General features: G+C 41.1%; 1 protein-coding gene across 19 annotated transcripts in view; it reads left to right on the plus strand.

The window, feature by feature from the left end:
• Nucleotides 1–19,414, plus strand: part of KDM6A (lysine demethylase 6A) — a 152,854-nt gene that overhangs the window by 73,533 nt on the left and 59,907 nt on the right. For all 19 annotated transcript variants that reach the window (XR_010743020.1, XR_010743019.1, XM_066314074.1 and 16 more), the window contains exon 6: nt 8,063–8,183. Coding sequence is in view for 17 of the 19 variants with exons in the window: in XM_066314074.1 (XP_066170171.1) it covers nt 8,063–8,183 (121 nt within the window). In the remaining 2 variants the exon portion in view is untranslated. The remainder of the gene's footprint in view (nt 1–8,062; nt 8,184–19,414) is intronic.

The following is a 19,414-nucleotide window of genomic DNA, read 5'->3' on the forward strand; positions in this document are numbered from 1 at the left end:
CCTCAGTTCAGTGTGAGTGTAAAACAGTTCAATTTTGATTTTATTACAGATACTGTGTTTGCAGGGGTTACTGTCCTGGGTGGGTGTCTGTCTTACTGTAACATACTTGGGGCAGCCCCGACAGTTCTGTGAGACAAAAGCACTTGAGGAGAAGAGTTTCCTCTCCCTTTAACACGATTCAGCATTGTGGATGGAGCAGAATGACTCAACAGGCATTTGGGAATTGTTGTCATTGATAATCTCTAGCCTGGGTTTGTTGAATAGCCTGTTATAAAACACCTTCTTGGAAGAGAGGTGGTAAAATGGGGCTTGTTTTCATTTTGCTTGGTAGGCAGAAATTTTGACAGCTGCATTAGGTGAGGGGTTTGGATGTGAGAAGGAATAATTTCAGATGGAATCAGTGTTTCAATCTGGTGTAAAAACTCGGGGTTAAACGAGTTGTAATTTCAGTCAAGGCTTTGAGAACTGAGCAGGGCTTTTGTTGAGGGTGGGGACAGGGTTAGAATTCAGTTGATTTTTTGGTTTTACTTTATTAGTGATGACAGTGGTGAATGGAATGGACTCAGTCACTGGGGTTCTGTTGAATGGCCCTCAGACTTTTATTGGTGATTAATCCTGTGGAAATAGAATCAATTCATGGGGAAAAACTCAGAAAGGTGCAATGTCAGTGCTTTTTATACTCAGTGTGGAGACTGTTAGTACAGTAAGCATTACTTTACTACTTGATTGATTACTAAAAGTTCCACTGTGTTACTAAAGTAAGCCTGATTGCAGTTAGGGATGCAGTGAGTGACCACTGACTGATGGTTGGGAACAATGAAGCAGAATTTCTCTCCCCACCTCTCCTTAAATTGTTCTTGTGTATCTCTAAGGCAAAAGATTTATGCTTGCCCCAGGATAATGTACATAAACTTTTATTCTTCAAATTAAAATAAGTTGGTTAAATCATGGGCTCAAAACATGGATTATTTTATCTTGCAGCTTACTGCTTTTTTTTATTGATAGTGGTGAAATGAATATAATTTGTTTGTTGCGCTGTACAGGGCATGCAATTCTATTGCATTCTAATTAACAAGAGAAGAAGAGAAAAGTTTTCAGAAAGCTTGAGAATCCACTGTTTTAAGATTGTGATGAGACTTGGTTGAATTTTACCAACTTTCAGAACATTTGAGTTGTTATGCAGTCTTGTCTTCATCAGTTAGCATTCCAAAGTATTTTTGCACCATTTCTTACAAGCTGTATCTTGTTACGGTTTGCACTGTGAAAACGGTAGATAAACTGTAAGATAAATAAGACAAAGCAGTTAGATTTAGAGTAATTAATTTTTTGAAAAGCCACCTGTTCAACATTTGCCATCAGTGGATCATATTTAGTGTTTCTAAATCAGAGCTTCAAATTAATTTAGATTTTTCTTCACTTGTTGACAACACAAGTATAAGCTGATGTCCTGACTTGCAGAACTGCACATAGAGGTTATATTGAAATTGAGTAGAATAATTGTATTTTCCATTTCATTCGTACAGCAAAGTTATGTGTAGTGTGGTGCTAAGGACATTGTGTAGCATTGGTTAGAATTTTTAAAGGAAGAAAATCTGATATAGGTGAAATCTTACTACAAATACTTACTTACGAAAAACTTTTGTTTGCAGTTCTGATTTTTGATCCCTTTGAGTGCCTTTCTTACCCCTTCTCTGATTTCTTGGGGGCAAGAGCAGAGGGATATGGGGTTGTTGGTGTTCAGATGTGACAAAATCACAATAGACTTAGAGATGATAACAAGTCATCTACGATAGGAGTTCTTCTTTGAAGATCTTAATCCTCCATAGAACTCTCACAGATTGCCACTCTAAAAGAGTGAAATGTTAATCTGTCTTCCTGCTGCATTTATTCCATCTGTTTATGCTCATAGAAGACATGGATCTTGATATTTCTAGCAGGCAGAGGAGACCTCAAGACTGTTTAAGGTGGTTTATTTATTTTGGTTCATCCATGAACTGTTTTTTTTAAACATCACTGCTTCAGATATTCAGAGATTTTTAGCAAGAAGGAAATATGTGGTCCTCCGAAGAGGAAGGGGTGAGATGTACTGGAGGTTTTTTCCTGTCTCATGTAAACAGGGATGATAAAAAAAAAAGCAAGTTGGAATAAAATCAGGTTTAGAATTATTGTTAATATTTTTTATATTTTTAAAGTTTTCTAGCTTTCATAAAAGGATGTATTGGATTGGCTCTAAGTCGCATAATGCAGTTCACTGTCATTCAATATTGTACATATTTTTATATACTAGAGCAGCATTGCAGCATTATCTCAAGTACAAATCTTAGTTGTTACATCATTTTATGTTGGTGATCTTCTTTAATTGTTCACATAAGAATTAAAAGTCTTCAACATATATATGAACGTTGCAATAGTGTGGTATTTCACACAGTTATTATAGTAAGATGTGCCATAAGGTATTATTTCCATAAATTGAACCAAGTACAGTAAAACAGCTCTTAAGGGTGTGAAATTTTGATACTCTGTTCTTTTACACCATTTATCATCAAGCAGTAAGTGGTTGGTTCATTTTTGCTGTTTCCCTGTTTCTCACTTAGAGTAGAAAACCAGTAGAATGAGATATTCACATAACTTTAATAATTTCATGCCCTCCCTAGCTGTCTTTTAGATTGAGCATTATTAAAGAATTTCAGCAGTTAGTCCAGGGCTACCCTTTATTTCTGTGAAATACCTGCACCCAGGCATAGCAGCTTGGATACCAAATTTTTTCTCCACTTCAGTGAGAATTCTTAGCCTGATTGTTATCATCTGCTGATTCCACTGACTTCCATCAAGATTAAAAGATGAAGCCCAGGCTCTGACATCATGTCCTGAAATTGAATTTCACACCCTGTGGATCCCAGTGTACTAACTGTGGTGCCCCGAGGCCAGCCTGCAGTGTTTTCAGTGGCCTTGCAAATTGCTGGACAATGTCTGTGAGAAAGGCTCTGGATTCCTCAGAAACACCTGACAGGAGACTGACATCAGTCACCTTTATTGCCCCATTTGGGCTCTTTGCCCTGAGGCTTCTCAGTTTAGGGATGCCTTACCAGCTGCAGAAGTGGAGTTTTATGGAAAACTCAGTCCTTCAGCACTGACCCTGAAAAAAGCCAAAGACCTGTCAGAGATGACCAGACCCTTTTCCTCGCCTCCATCATGATTAAAGACTGCTGTGGAAAACCAGTCATTCCTGAGTGGAACTCCCTGACCCCTCTACTCCCTGATCCTTCCCAAAGCAGAAGCACTGTCATCATCTGTTCAGTACCTAGATAAAAAGATATTTAAACCCATCATCTCTGCTTCTCACTGGGTTCCTCCACAGAAAGTTAAGTATATAGTGCAGTGTGTAGGAATGCACGCTGCCAAGGGGAGACCTCTAAGAATTTAAATATACATTTAGGCCTCTAAGAATCTACACAGTCTGTAGATACTGCTTTGTCAAATATTTCTCCGGTTTCAGGAGGCAGTTCTGTATATATGTATTTCTCAGGTTTATAAAATGGGAGTGTACATGTAGAGTACACATGCTCATAGCAATTAACCAGTAACGAAGTGAGCAGTTAACTTTCTTTTCATTATCTTATCTTGCTGTGATTTCATAGCAAACTACTCTTGAATGTATGAAAACTCTGTTCATGCTGTAAAAAAACCTATTCCCAGCTGCTCTTCCAGAGAAATGTTTAGAGACTGTGCTGCTCAAAATACTTTGCCATTCAGCTGTTGCAGTCCTCTGGACAGAAGAGTTATAGCTAAGACTGTAAAAGTGTTTCATAAACTGCAGTGTCCTGACTACTGCTGTGCTTGTACATTTTGCTTGTGTTCAGAATATGATTACGAGTTTCAAATAGAAATTTGTCCATGATAGCATCACATCACTTTCATTAGTAAGGCTGTGAAATGAAGTGAGGCTTAGACTAAGTGGCCAGAAAATTGAAAGAGGGTAAGAATAAAAAAAAAAAAGTTTCACTCCAAATGCATCAAGTGACATATTAGAATAAAGTTAGGTTCTTTTATTTCGTACGCTCACTCTGATTTTCATGGGTTTTGTTTGAAATGTACAAAAGTGATAACTTCTGAATAGTTAAATTGATGCTCTTTTATTATATTTTTTCCTAGTACAAAGCTGATTTTATTCACAGTCTATTCAAGCAAAACCATCCAATAAAAGACTTATGAGAATTCACTAAATGTTTAATATAATCATCTATTAATTATTATTCACCTGGTTTCTTCACTTTTATAATGGTAGGCATTGTTGTATAGATTAGTGGGTAGGGCAATAGCTGCAGTATTGATTCTGGCAGGCTTGATTTGGAGATGTCATTTTTATTTTTCCTGAATTGCTGTAGCAGTGCTCTGTAAAATGAAAGTCCAGAGGTGCTTTTCATTCTCTGCAGTGTCTGTTTTCCAGTCCTGCTTTCCTATTTTGTTAAGTGTTAGGATAGCATTTCCTGCCTGTTACGAGAAATGCCCTCATTCTTGGAGAAAATCCTTATTTAATTTCAATAAATTCTAGTAGACTCAGCCAGCATTGTGTCTCACCACGCAGGTGTCAGTATCATCAGAGAGCAAAAGGGAAGTTGCCTCTTGCTCAATTCAGATGACTGTCATTTATTTCTGCAGTTTGAGAGCTCCTGGCCTCTCATTTGATAATTTTTCCTCTGGGCTGGTGTATGTTTAGTCTGCTGAAGGAGTGAGATGAGAAATTTTGTGCATAAAGGGCAGTTAATTAATGGAGGAGACTCCCAAGTGACTTGAGGAAGGCTCTGTGCCATCATCCCTGAAGGAAGCTGTTGGACTCATCCAGCTGTTGGGTTATATCTGCACTCCTGGTTTTGAGCAAGCCATACAAGAGCTTTGAGGGAAAACATCTGGATAACTTGGTTGCCTTTGATCCTCCAGACACACATCCTTCTGGGTGTAGGCTTGGACAAGAGAACAGAAATGGGATTAGAGATGTTTGAGAGTAAACAAAGATCTGTACAAGAATCAAGTGATTCCTGCTGTGTCTCGAAGGCCCAACTCTGGAATGGGTGTTAGTGCTGCTGCAGATGTTCTCCTGTTTGATAGAAAGGGAGTGAGTCTGGAGCTCTGGGCAGGGCAGGGGGAAAACAGGCAGAGTTTGCTGTAGTCCATGTTCTTGATGTGTCCTGTAATTGTGAGCACGTTGCTATTTTGTTTAAATGTTTCCTGCAGGCAAAATTGCATCAATATTAATTTAGCTGTGATGTAAAATTGCTTGTCTGTCTGTTAGAGTTAATAAGTGAATGTCTTTTCAGAGCTTGAGTATTTTATTCTAGAAAAATTCTACTGAGTATTTAAATGAGGTTGTAGTTACTGAATTAGACATGAGTACCTACCACTGGTAAAAAATCTTGAAAATGCTCTTTCAGATCACTTCATTGGGGGAATTTTGATGATGCCCCTCTTCACAGGGATGGAAGTAGTTTCTGTATTTTATTATTCATACTTGTCATCCTGGAAAAACTACAAATTGTGAAACCAATATGGAATTAACACTAGATTTAAGTAAAAGGTAAAATTTGATTTTCAGTTAGTTGAGTCTGTGCAGAGATAAACCTTACTCAAAGCTTGGGGAGGGGTGCTCTCTGTGACCAGAAGTTTGTGAGCCAAATGTGACACAATCTTTCATGTTGTGTACTCACGATAGTTTACAGGTTTTAAAGTGCTGTGCTCCTCTAAGGACTGGGGTAGGCAACATCCTTGGTTTTTTGCATGAAGGATAGTATACATTCAAACTGAATTTGAAAACTGTTCTGGAAGGTTTTTTATTATACTTGTGGCTTTGTTTTACTCCATCACTCAGCAGTGACTGATTAATATTTCCTGTTCAGTAAGCAAGACAGTACAGAAATATTTTTGTTACGCTCAGATTCTTTTAAACTTTTTTAGAAATCCACTTATTGATGACCTCTTCAATGGGGACTTGACGTAGGGGAGGTATGGAAATACTGTTTTCTGACCAAGCAAGGATGGCTAAATGAAGAACATGAATTTTACAGAGTGTTAGTGTGGTCACACTGTGTGATGTGCTATAGAACTGCTATGTCTTTATTCCTGATATTTGTCTTCCCTTTGATTGGAATCATAGACAGTGGTTTTCTTCCTTTTGGAGACTTTGGAATATTGTCTTTGAAGAAGACACAGGTAATGGATTTTAAATACCAGTGGCTAACATACCTAGTGCCCATATTAGAGTTAAGACAAGAAATGCAAATACACAATAATAGAATCTATCTTCTGGTCTAGCAAAAGCCTAGCTTAAAATATGTGCTGATCTTTGGTGATCAGCCCAGTCTTTGGCCTTTCAGTTTGATGGCTGTTTTTGTAGATGATAAAGATGAGCACACTGTTACAAGACAAGGATCTTTGTTATGAATTCAGTGTAGATATGAGGTGTGTGATTCACCACCACCACAGGATTTCAGGGAAATTTAGATGAGATGTGAGAGAGCTTAGCTCTGGTGCAGGTTTGTCCCTTCAGAGCTTCACTTGCTCATTTTCCATGTGCTGGCAGAAAAGTAGGGTACTGGGTAAGGAGAGCCTTCCTGAAGGATTGTAACAGAGGAAGCTTCAGTTCCACAATAAAAATTTAATACTTTTTTTAAGGCTATCTGCTCCTAAGTTCTATTTAAAGATGTCAGATAATGCTTCAGGTACATACAGTTGCCTTGTCTAGAGAAAGTTCTGTGCCTTTTGTTTGCTTTGTCATCGATGAGAAAAAAGCCTCTAAGAATTTTAGAGCAGAAATGTTTTTGCTGAAGGATTCAAAAATGGTAATTTATGTGTGTTGTGAATAAAAAGGTCTGTGAAAAGTACTTGTTGAATTTTGCATTGCATCTGCTAACCAACCTTTTGTCCTTATAAATAATACTGTGCTTGGAGAGTAGGAGTTAAATCAGTGTACCTAAAGAGAGTGATTTTAAGCACTGGAGTTAATCCCTGTCCCATGTCCCTTTGCTGCTCCACAGCGGGTCCAGTTCTCTGCATAGACTGCCCTGTCACCTGCCCACTTGGCATTGACCTCTGGGGTTTCCTGGGACAGCAGAGGGATTGTGTTCTCTGGCCTGGGGACTCAAATCTACCCTGACGGAGGCTGCTTCTGATTTCTCTTGTTGTCTGACCAGTGGTGGGTGGGAAGGGATTTTGTTTCAAGCTGTCGTTGGATTTCAGGCAACAATGAGACTTAGCTTCTTTCTTAATTCCTCTGTGACTTCAGTTCTGTTATCTTTTAGTTGCATTTCAGCTGTCCTAGTTTTATGCAATGGCATGAGAGGCAGAACAGTCCTGTTTAGAGTCACTTTTTTCTGCTCCAAGATGGAGTTGTTAGGTGGCATTTCTGTTTTATCTGGTACGGTGCCATCATGAGCAGGGACGAGTGAGAGAGGATCTGAAGGTAAGGAAATAGAATCAGAGCCATCTTCACCTATCATGGGAATATGAAGGAAAGTTACTGTGTGAGGAGGTGGCAGGCTTTGATGTCTATATTTGGAAGTAATGGAGCAACTGGTATTATTTGAGTCCTTGCATGGCACCGGTGCCAGGAAAGGGAGGAGGAGAAAGTGGAAAAGCAGCAGGTAGGTGCAGTGGGAGGAGATGTGTGTGTGATATCTCCAAGGCTGCCCATTCTGCTGCTGTTTAGGGGTCTGCACTACTGGAATCAAAAGCAACCTGGCTGTTTTAAGTGAGCTTGCACTTGTAACTAATTTGTGAGTCATTCTCTCTGGAATATCAGATATGTTGGTGTATTTCATGCAGCAAATTAGTTTCTTTGAATTAAGAGAAAATATTAGACTTTCAAATACATGACGGTATCTGGAGTTCAAAATTACCCAATCCTTGAAGAATCAAAAGCCATGCACCAAAAGCATTACATGTAAACCATTAAGTTGGTATGTTCTTCTGTAACAATACCTTCTGATCCACTTTGTTAGCTATATAATCATTGATTATAGAGTAATACTTCAGTAAAATCCAATTTTTTTCATCTGTCTTTTTCTTTCAGGGCAATTAAAGCATTTCAGGAGGCGCTTTATGTTGATCCCAGCTTTTGTCGAGCCAAGGAAATTCATTTGCGACTTGGGCTTATGTTCAAAGTGAACACAGACTATGAGTCTAGTTTAAAGGTAGGTTTAAGTCCTTTCAAATTGAATTAACATTTCTTACAAGTCGTGTGTTGCATCTTAAAGCTGCAAGGAGTGCATAAGCACAGAACAGTCACAGACCACCTGCTATAGAAATTGAAATGCTTTAATGTGAAGTGTCTCAGTCTGAACAGAGGGATAGGTTTGAGGTATGTGAGGTGCTACACTCCAGATGAATAATTTAGTGTAGGGCTGTTGTTAAAATAGTGAACCTTGTGGGAGACTGAGGTTGTACTGAAAACGAAGGGGGAAAAGAGAAGAACAGCTTGGATCATTCGATTTTTATATTTGGTTTTTTTTCCCCTTAGTTTCCCTGTTGTAAACTGAAAGTTTTTGCAATTAGTGAACTAGAAAGTTTTTATGCAAAATGTTGTGTTTTTATATAATTGTTACTTTTCTAGCAGTTAATTATTCTGTCATTTCCTGGCTTGAGAGTGAGCTAGCTTCTAAGGCAACAGTTTCTGGCTAATCAATTGGAAATGGTTTATGGTAACACAGCACTTTGTTTCTTTTGTACTTTTTCAAATTCTTTACTGTTTACATTCTTTTCTGGGCTCTGATTGTAATCTGTCATTTTATCTCCCTCTGTTCAGCACATTTGCCCATGTTTTTCCTCTTTCCATTTTCTACTTTACCCACATATCCTTTCCTTCCTGGCCTCTAAATTTAGCTGTTACGTGTCTTGGAAAAAGGAAGTGTTCTTTTAACTGGGTTGCATGTGGTGGGAAAACCACCTGCAGGGCTGAGAACTCTGTAATTAAGTGTAATTTATAAACATATTCCTGCATATAAATCTTTCCTAAAAATTATTAAAACAATAAGTGTTTTGTTTTCAAGAATCTTACGGATTCCTTTTCTTGGCAGATTGTTTTCTTGGGTTGTTCGAATCACATTGTCCAAGATTTGAAAGAGTGGAGTGTTACTCTTCAATTTTTCCTTTTGGTTTTTGTGATAGAGGGAAGCAGTTTTCTCCCCAGGCTTCCCTTTTCATCCAGAGCCCAAGGTTTCACCTACAGAGATTGGTGGAGTTGGAAATTGTGCAGTGGAGTAGAAAAGGTTCCATGCAATGAATGGTGGAAGAGAGCAAGGAGAGGTAGAGGTTGAGGAAGGGATTATGTGTGAGCTCAAGTGATTCTATTTCCTTTACTTTGGCACAAATTTGGTGTGTCATGATATACAGAATAAAAGAAGTGCTGAAGTACATTTTGGTTTTATTTTTAAAGAAGCTGGGAGAAAATGAGATTAAATGTACAAGGAGGTGGTCATCTTGTAATCAAGTAGTAGGAGAAACTCAGTGATATCAAAAGGTCTTTTCTAACCTAGTTGATTTTATTATTTTAATTTTTGTTATAAATTGATCAAGAAATAGATAACCTTTTTCTGCAATTGCTGAATTTGGAATTCTGTCAGTGAATCAGGTATTTAAATAAATATTATGATAACTCAATCTAAATAATTTCTTGTCTTTGATGTTCACAATTTTGCAAAACAAATCAATCACTTACCATGAGGATTTTGAGTTTACCAAACTTCAAGTTTTCAAAATACCAGCTACAAATGGAAAGAACAATGAAGTAGTATTTAGGAAACAGAAAGAAATTAATCTTTTTTAATGCAAAATTATCATGACTCCATTGCTTTTATGTGGCATATGGTTAAGTCGCTGACAAAAACAAATGGCCACAAATAAAGCAGGTTACCCTGGGGCAGAGGGATGGTCTTCGAAAGATGGTGAAATGAACATGATGAGTGTTTGCATTAAAGATGGTTTAATGTTTTTCTTTTAAAGCAATATAACTGCAGCTTGTTCCTAGAAGTTGGTCTCATTTTCCACCTTGCAATCCTGATTACCTCGTTCAGCACTCTCAGCCACATTGAATCGAGTGATTTTTCGTTTTTTTGCTTTTCCCCATTTGCAGACTGAGGGGGATCAGAAGTCTGAGCCAGCTCAGCTTGAGATTGCCCAGTTGGTACATCCAGTGCAAGGCTGATGGAATGGGAAGGAGGGGACAGAGCTGTCTTACCCTCTTCTAGTTCAAAATGTAATGAAAAACTGATCTGGAATTACCAGCTGAGACACCTGAAGCAGAGTTTCTGGTTTGCTCCCTTTGCTGTGGAGGTTGCAATCCTTAGTAAAGAATGACAGTGAGGAACAAAAGAAAAGACCCAGTTGAACTCGGTCTTGAACACTTTGAGCTGTTTCCAGTTCAGCTCAGCTGTGGATTTAATTTAAGGTACAGTCCATGGACTTACCTACTTAGTTTGAAAACAAAGTGTTACTGATTGAAACTTACCAGTGATTTAAACATCACAGTGTGTCAGCTGAGGAGAAAACTTAAGTGGAGCAGGGCTGTAGCTTCTTTAAAAGCCAATCTTTTTTTTTAAGAAACGAACTTAAACCAGAAAGTGTGATGGGAATATGAGAGGCAAGTCAGAAAATGCTGCCTTAGTGAAGAGAATGAAGTGAAGTGCTGATGCACTGGTTATGCTCAAGCATGGGGAGAGTAAAATGGGGAAGGGCTGTGAGGAAAGAGTGTGAAGGGATGTTTTCACACAATGTCTGCCTCCTTCTCTGAGACACAGAGTATCTCATCTTTGAACAAAAGAAAGAGAATAAACCCAAAGCAATGAAAAGACAGAGTTGTCTTGTTGTGCCTTTTTTGGTTTTGTGGATCTTTTTAAAAGGATCCGGGATTTTAAAGGGTAATTCAGGGGGTTGAGATCCAGCCTGCCTGTGACTGGCCTTGAGCACAGACCCTTTTCCTGGGGCTCTTTGCCCAGTTTGAGCTCCCTTGTTCACACAGAGGCAGAAAGTGGAAGTAACTTTTCATCTGGTACTCGCTTGTGGCCGCTCTGGATTTCACAGATTGTACCAATGTTGCATTAAAGTACTTTGAAATATCATAATGTTTTTGATGGTATTTAAACATTCATGTTAAGTCTGTAATTGCTAAGAATAAACCATTGCCAACAGATGAGTCATTGTCAGTAAGAGTCATTGTCAGTAAGAGTCTTCAGGCAAAGGGGGAAGATGGAAGTCTGAAGGTCATATATTCCATGTTTTTCACAATTTGAGGGCATTAACATAAATCATCTGTATTTTATGTAAGCAATTTAAGCACAAAATTAATTTTTACTATTTTAAGATGTTGATGATCAAGATAATTGCTAGAGTGCTGTTTAACAAGCATAAAATCAACTCAGTGTTTTTTCAAAATCAATTACTGCTTTTGCCTGTTCTGCAGTTGAGACTTGCAAATTACTATGAGAATCCTTGACTTTCTCTTTGCTATTGCCATAAACTTTTGTAACACCAATGCTGTTGGAAATTACTTGGCCTTCAGGGTTACATTAAGGGGAAAAAAAAAAAAAAAGTGTCCCTTTTGGTTGAAAAGAAAACAGTCTTTTTGTAACCTGGCAAGTGGGGCAGTGTTATCTTCAGAGGTGAGACTTGAAACCTGAATTTGCCCCATTCATCAGAAAAGTACAATTAATTCCAAAATTAACTGGTAGTGACTTGAGGGATGGATTTCTTTTCATAAATTGATGACCATAGCAACAACATGCTACTAAGGTTTACCTCATAGCCCACCTTTTTCACTTTACTATGTCCTGCTGCCCCTTTCCTGTTCACCATTTCCTACCAAACACACAAGGAGTACTGTGGTCCATGGTGGTGGCCATGGTGTCCCTGTGATAATCTGAAAGGAGAATATAGCAAGATCTCTAGGAATATAATACATCTTTTTATTCATTGGGTAAATGTAGTTGGAAAAAATATTCATACTTCTGAGTATGTGCCGCCTTATTTCTGACATGTCACTCTCTGTCACGGTCATTTTCCTATTTATTAAATCTATTTGTTTTTTTAATTTGGCCTCCTTTTTTCATAGGTGCATGTAATCATCTTGTCTCACATGTGTGTCTGAGTTCTTTTCTTAAGTACTGTTGAATCTTAAACAATTTCTAAAAAACATGTGGGAATGAAAGATTTCAAAGAGAAATTTGGAGGATATTCCTGTATGACATAACTGCTCCAGAGCCTTTTGAGATGTGGGAGCTGAGCACCAGGTGACAGCTCTGGAAAACCAGTCTCCCTTCTGGTGCTCATCCTGCTTGGTGGTGTTGAAGTTTTTTTAGTGGGTATTTAGAGCCATGATCCTGAAAGCCCTTTGAATGCAGAATTCATAATTATGGGGAAAAAAACTCCTTTGTTTTCTGTATTTATTAGATTGATAACATTGAGGGAACAGTGGAGGCCAGGGGGCAGATTTTCTGAGGGTTTGGTTTTATGAGGAGAAGCTTTGTTTGCTTTTGTATGGAGATTTGTAGTGGGGGCATTGTGTGGTTTTTGTTGGATTTTGTTTGGTTTGTGGGGTGGTTTTTTATTTAAATGGGTGGTCAGTAGGAATGCTGGACAGAGGGTTTGGTTTGTAGCAAATAAAGCAATGGTTTGTGCTGGGAATTTTGTGTTGTTTATTACAGGTGCACCCTGTACCCAGTTACAAAACCTTTAGAAGAATGAGAACTCAATATCTCATGTTTTCAATTACCTGCCTTCTAGTAGAAATACTGATTCTGTCTTTCACTTACAGAAATTTTCCTTCTTTATACACAAAACAGTTATTCCAGTAGTTTGCTTCAGGCTTATGCTTTCATCTTACCCGTAAATCATCAATTTAAATATAATTTTAATTTTTTAATTATTCTTCTAAAGATTCTCATTTGTTAGTAATGTTCAGACATGCTGCTAATTATAAGAAAAAGGCTGCAGAATAATTAAAATGTGCATGAATTGTATGACTATGCATGAAATATAAAGAAATTAAACACTGATGTATCAATGAACAGCTTGAAGTACTTATTTATAGTCAGTCAGACACTTTTCTACCATTTATTCAAATATTTCTCCTGTATATGTAAACTTATAGAAGATATTTTTAGCTAGTGCAGCTATTATATGCCAGCACATAACTGTTATAGACATATCATTCATTTTTTATGTTCTTTCTCTGAGTAATAAGTAAACAAGTATTTAGGAAAGTGAAAATCTGTGATTTCAAGCCTTCATATGCTGTTCTACCACCTAGTTATCTTTCTCATATGGGCTTAGATGTGTAGTTTTTAAGTTTAAACACTGTACATTGAAACCTTACGTATTTTAATTATTAAAAATGACTAGTCAAAATATATACAGTTTTGAGAAGTTTTTTTATGTCTAGTTTTATGTCTTAAATTCTATGAAGAATTTGTTATATGAGGAATTAATTTTATGAGGTGCTTTTTTAGGTAAAAAAGGTGAGAAAAGCTTTGGGTCTTGTGAGTTGGATATCCAAGATTTCAGGCACTTCACACAAAAAAGCATTTTGTGGAAAGCAAAATGAAATGAATCAAAAGATAATTTCAGTAGAAGTGTAAGTGAATGGAAAGCAGCATTTGTGGTTGAAATGTCTTAGTCTTTGTAGTTTTGCATATGTCAGTGGTGGAAAGACACGTACAAGAAGTAAATCCATGGAAGATTTCAATGCAGCATGGCACTGTAATGAAACTTCAGGAGAGTTATTAGTGTGACTGGTTTTGACAGCAGATAATGTTACCACAATGTCCAGCCCTACGGAGTGTTGTCTTTTGTTCTTAGTTTCACTCAGGTTTTTGACTAATTCCTGTAAAAGAGAATTACAGGTGTATTTTAGAAATGCCGTGATTAGAAAGAGGAGTAAGTGCTTAAACTGAATTACCATGTTGTGTGGCATCTCAGTCCTTTGGGAGATGGGGCAGAGGAATAGGTGATTCAGAAGTTGAGTGTTCAGTCTGAGGATGTTGGTGCTGAGTGAGGCTCCTGGATGTATGGACAGACTGGGGAATGACACCGTGGAGAGGAGTCCCATGGAAAAGGGCCAGTCCTACTCAATGACAAGGTGAACATGAGCAGTGCCCTGGCAGCCAGGAGGGATGTCCCTGTGCTGAGGGACACCAGGGACACATGGCCAGCCGGGCAAGGGAGAGGATTGTCCTGCTCTGCTCTGCAATGGAGCAGCCTCACCTCGAGTGCTGGGAACAGTTTTGGTGCCACAATGGAAAAAAGACTTTAAGGTATTGGAGAGCAGCTGAAGGCAATAAAGATGGTCAGGGCCTTGAGGAGGAGCCATATGAGGCTGAGGACACTTGGTCTGTCCAGCCTGGAGGAGACTGAGGGGACACCTCACTGCAGTTACAACTTCCCTGTGAGGACAGGACACTGATCTCTTCTCTGTGGTGACAGTGACAGGACCCCAGGGAATGGCCTGAAGTTGTGTCAGGGCAGGTTTGGGTTGGATATTAAACAAAGGTTCTTCCCCCAGAGGGTGGTTGGGCACTGAGCAGGCTCCTCAGGGCCGTGGTTATAGCAGCAGCCTGGCAGAGCTCAGGGAGTGTTTGGTCAGTGCTCTCGGGTACATGGTGTGGCTCTTGTGGGTGGTTCTGCACAGGGCCAGGAGCTGGACTCAGCGATCCCGTGGGTCCTTTCCAACTGAGGACATTCACTGATTCTGGTGCACTTCAGAGGCATCTCTGTCAGGTCAGATGCAGTTTTACCAGGTGTAACTGCAGGGTTGGCACACAGAAATACTCAGAGTGTAGCCACAGGTTGCCAGCAGTGCCCGAGCCGTGCTGTCCTCAGCCTGGGCAGTGCCCGAGCCGTGCTGTCCCCGGCCTGGGCAGTGCCCGAGCCGTGCTGTCCCCAGCCCGGGCAGTGCCTGAGCCGTGCTGTCCCCAGCTGGGGCAGTGCCCGAGCCGTGCTGTCCCCGGCCTGGGCAGTGCCCGAGCCGTGCTGTCCCCAGCCCGGGCAGTGCCTGAGCCGTGCTGTCCCCAGCTGGGGCAGTGCCCGAGCCGTGCTGTCCTCAGTACAGGCAGTGCCCGAGCCGTGCTGTCCCCAGCCGGGGCAGTGCCCGAGCCGTGCTGTCCCCAGCCGGGGCAGTGCCCGAGCCGTGCTGTCCCCAGCCGGGGCAGTGCCCGAGCCGTGCTGTCCCCAGCCGGGGCAGTGCCCGAGCCGTGCTGTCCCCAGCCGGGGCAGTGCCCGAGCCGTGATGTGCCCAGCCCGGGCAGTGCCCGAGCCGTGATGTGCCCAGCCCGGGCAGTGCCCGAGCCGTGATGTGCCCAGCCCGGGCAGTGCCCGAGCCGTGCTGTCCCCAGCCTGGGCAGTGCCCGAGCCGTGATGTGCCCAGCCTGGGCAGTGCCCGAGCCGTGCTGTCCCCAGCCTGGGCAGTGCCTGAGCCGTGCTGTCCCCAGCCGGGGCAGTGCCTGAGCCGTGCTGTCCTCAGCCGGGGCAGTGCCCGAGCCGTGCTGTCCCCAGCCCGGGCAGTGCCCCAGCCGTGCTGTCCCCAGCCGGGGCAGTGCCCGAGCCGTGCTGTCCCCAGCCGGGGCAGTGCCTGAGCCGTGCTGTCCCCACTCGGGGCAGTGCCCGAGCCGTGCTGTCCCCAGCCCGGGCAGTGCCTGAGCCGTGCTGTCCCCAGCCTGGGCAGTGCCCGAGCCGTGCTGTCCCCAGCCGGGGCAGTGCCCGAGCCGTGCTGTCCCCAGCCGGGGCAGTGCCTGAGCCGTGCTGTCCCCACTCGGGGCAGTGCCCGAGCCGTGCTGTCCCCAGCCCGGGCAGTGCCTGAGCCGTGCTGTCCCCAGCCCGGGCAGTGCCCGAGCCGTGCTGTCCCCAGCCGGGGCAGTGCCCGAGCCGTGCTGTCCCCAGCCCGGGCGGCTCCGGGGCTGGAGGCCGAGTCCCGGAATGACCCCGGCCAGCTCCGGCCGGAGCAGCGGCTCCGTGGCCGTGCTGCGGCAGCGGCGGCAGACTCGCGGTCATTCTGATGCTGCTGGCAGTCTTTCAGGCTCTTAGCGCAGGAATAGCTGAATTCTGATGTTGCAGAAAGAATGCATAAAAAGGTGGAGGGAGGCAAACGTGAGTGTTGAGATAGCTTTGTGAAAATCACCGTGTTAGGTATTGGTCAGTAAATTCAGATGTAGCCTTTTTTTTGGCTTGCAGAAATACAGCTTGTATGATCTTTATTTAAAAATGGTTTTTCTCTTGTAGCTTGTCAGAACACGAGATTTTTCAGAGCACACTGCTGCTATTCAGTGTATATGTGGCCTTTGTTCCTTCTGTCCTCCAGCAGTTTTTTTTTTTTCTCCCTTGTCTGTAAGCTGGCTTTTTTTTGAACACTGGACAAAAGCACCCGAGTGTTTACACTACACAAACGTTTATCTTGCAAGCCGAATTTGCTCTGAGCTCAGAAAGCAGCGGAGAGCAGCAGGATGAGCTGCTGGAGCGGCACATGGAGCGTGTCCTCTCCTGACCCTCTCCCCTGGTCCCAGAGATGCCTGGCAAATGGAGGCTTGGCACTGTGCCCCGGCTGGTTACACAAGGCTCTCTCCGTGTCCTACTTCTCTGAACAAAAGCTGCTCTGAGCAACACGGGCATCACACCTAGGTCACACAGGCAGAAAAAGCCATCTCCTGACAGAATTTTACTGAGTCATGATGGAGCTTTCCTTCATGGTAAGTCGGTGAGGATTGTCAGGTTTCAGATGATGGCTTGCCTTGCTTGCTGAATAAATGCAGAGCTATTAAACTTGCTGATGTCACCCTGGAGAGGAGGAGGGAGTAGAATCACTACGCTGAGGTCTCAGGTTTGGATGTAAACAGAGACAGTACCGAAAATCTTGCACTAAAAAGAAAAGGGTTCGTTTTCGCTTTTGTCGTTTATTGATTAAAGAAACAACAAAACCTTGGGTACTTGCCTGTTACATCTAAAGAATCGGTGTTAATTCTGTGAGAGAAAGCATGTTGTTACCTAAATCAGTGCCAGATTACTGGTACTTTACTGCCAGACCTAGTGCTTTCATCAGTTCTCTTTATATGGAATCCACTGTACCTCTCATCCTTGGAAAGGTTGTCTTCGGAATTGTTTCCGCAATCAGAGGCAAGTCAAGGACTCCAGAGGAGATGCAGTGGGCTGTAGATAACTCTGCAATTACAGATGGCAACAAATGAAGGTGATTTAGGGCTTGGCTGATCTTAAAAGTCTTTTCTAACCTTAACGATTCTGTGATTGCGCCTTGAGCCGCAGCCCTTGAGGAGAGCCTGTTAGTTTTTAACATTCAGTACACTGCCTTCTAGGTAAATCCTCTTACTGGGGATTTGAATTTCTATAGACTGCTGTCTGCCTTGAGGTATTGTGTGTCGTCTCTGAGCTGCAGCGGCCTCTCCTGCATAACAACTATTCCACACAGCAGTAGCCAGCTCAGTGCTGCAATATTTGAGAGGGGTGCAGATGTTTGCCAGCCGCTGCTGTTGGTTGCAGAAATGGAAGTTGGAAATTATTACTATTTTTTAAAATTTTTTTTGGTGCTGGTAATTGTGATTAGTGGATCTGCGTTTGGCTGACCAGGTTGATGTGTTAGAATGCATGCATGGGGTTTTTTTTGGGTTTTTTTTGGTCTGATTTTGAGTATTTAATGGGGAGCTATGTATTATTTATCCGGGAAGAGGTGTAGGTTTGCTCGTGTGTGTGCATTTCAGAGGTTCTTGGTTTGAAAGGTTCTGGGGTTTCTGTGTATTGCTTTTAATTGTGATAACTGTCTAGTGCAAACGGTGTGTTTTTCTGTACTGACTGGCTTTGGTTTATCAATTTCTTTACCGTTTGTAGATTAGTGATTAGTGCAAATAGAAATTTGCCACACTAAGAGGATTTTCATAGTGTAGATTTTTGAATTTCAGAAGTTAGCTACTGTAGCAGTGAATATTTAATTTTTTAGGAGGCATTGCTGGGAATATTTGTGGTTTGTTTTTTCCTTTTTTTTTTTTTTTTTTCCCCTCCTGTATAGCTCTTGATACTACTGGCATACTTAATATATTAAAATGGTTAGATATTCTTACATGGTCGCTTGCCTTCTCTCAGTGAGTCTCACTGCAAAAACCCTTCAGAAGAACTGCTACAGAACAGTTGTCAGTCTTTTCTCTTTAGATCTGCTTATTTTTTATAATAGCATTGCTAGGTGAGAGCAAATCTGTTCATTCTGCTTTGTCTTTCCATAGTAATTGTAAGTGACGGTGCAAGATGACACATCTGTACAGGAAGGATTTTGTGCCTTTTAGATGGGTAACACTCAGTTGAACAGGCCAGAGCCACTTTTTTTTTTTTTTTTTTTTGGCAGGCAAAATGCAATTTAAGATAGAGCATTTTATTTTTATTTAGATGGTTGCTTTTTTTTAAAGTTATCTGCTTAGTAGAATCACTATGGTAACAGACTAAAGGATGTCTCTGAGGCACTCAACCTGCATTGCAATGTAAGTGAGGGGAGACTGTAAGTTGTCTGCCTGCTGAGCAGTAGAGAAAGGAACACAGTAGAGAAATAAGCTAATAATTAATATTTGTCAGCTATTATTTAATGCTTGCGCTAGGATTAAGTTATTTTACAGTGTGAATCCATTGGTTTTTGTGTTCTCTTCTGGGGGGATATTATTAAAATGCTCATTATAAATCATGAATTTGTGTTGTTATTCACCTTGAGTTTGGTTCATTTTTTAAATGCTGGTATATGTTACAAATGATGTTGATGAAGTGAGTGAGGAGGAAGCTGCATCAGTGTATGTCAGAGCTTATGGAAGTGTCAGCATTCTTCTTATGTCTTGTTATGGATAATACATTAATTTTCGAATTTTTTGTCCCTATTAAAATTAGGGTGTTTTGGAAATGGGATGGTCTGATAAAATCTTACAGATCTTAAAGATATGTTTTGTGTAGACATGCTGTACTCAAGGAGTTACTATGACCATGAGGAAAGTTAAATAGCATCTGGTAGCTCTGAGTACAACAATACTGGAAATGTGTTGCTCATATGCATTGATCCAGACTTTTTTTCTTCCTAGTTACAGCCGTAGGCTCCCAGTGCCACCTAGTTTGGCATTCTGAATAGTTTGATCTAAATTATAATTCTTGTGATAAGAAAATTAAATATACTGAAGCATCAGTCATGTTTTGTGTATTAGAAATCACCTGACTGTGTATTTTGTAAATAACTGTATTTATTACCAGTAGTATTTCATAGGGTAACTCTTAGACTCCTGTATTCATAGGCCTTATTTTCTGTTGAACTAATAGAATCAAAATTTCACACTGTATTGGGAATTTTCTCAAAAGTTGATGGAGAAGTTCTTGCACTGGAGTTTCTGTGCCTGTTCCATTTATTTTT

This window comes from Sylvia atricapilla, chromosome 2 (assembly GCF_009819655.1).
Source record: "Sylvia atricapilla isolate bSylAtr1 chromosome 2, bSylAtr1.pri, whole genome shotgun sequence".
NCBI lineage: Eukaryota > Metazoa > Chordata > Aves > Passeriformes > Sylviidae > Sylvia > Sylvia atricapilla.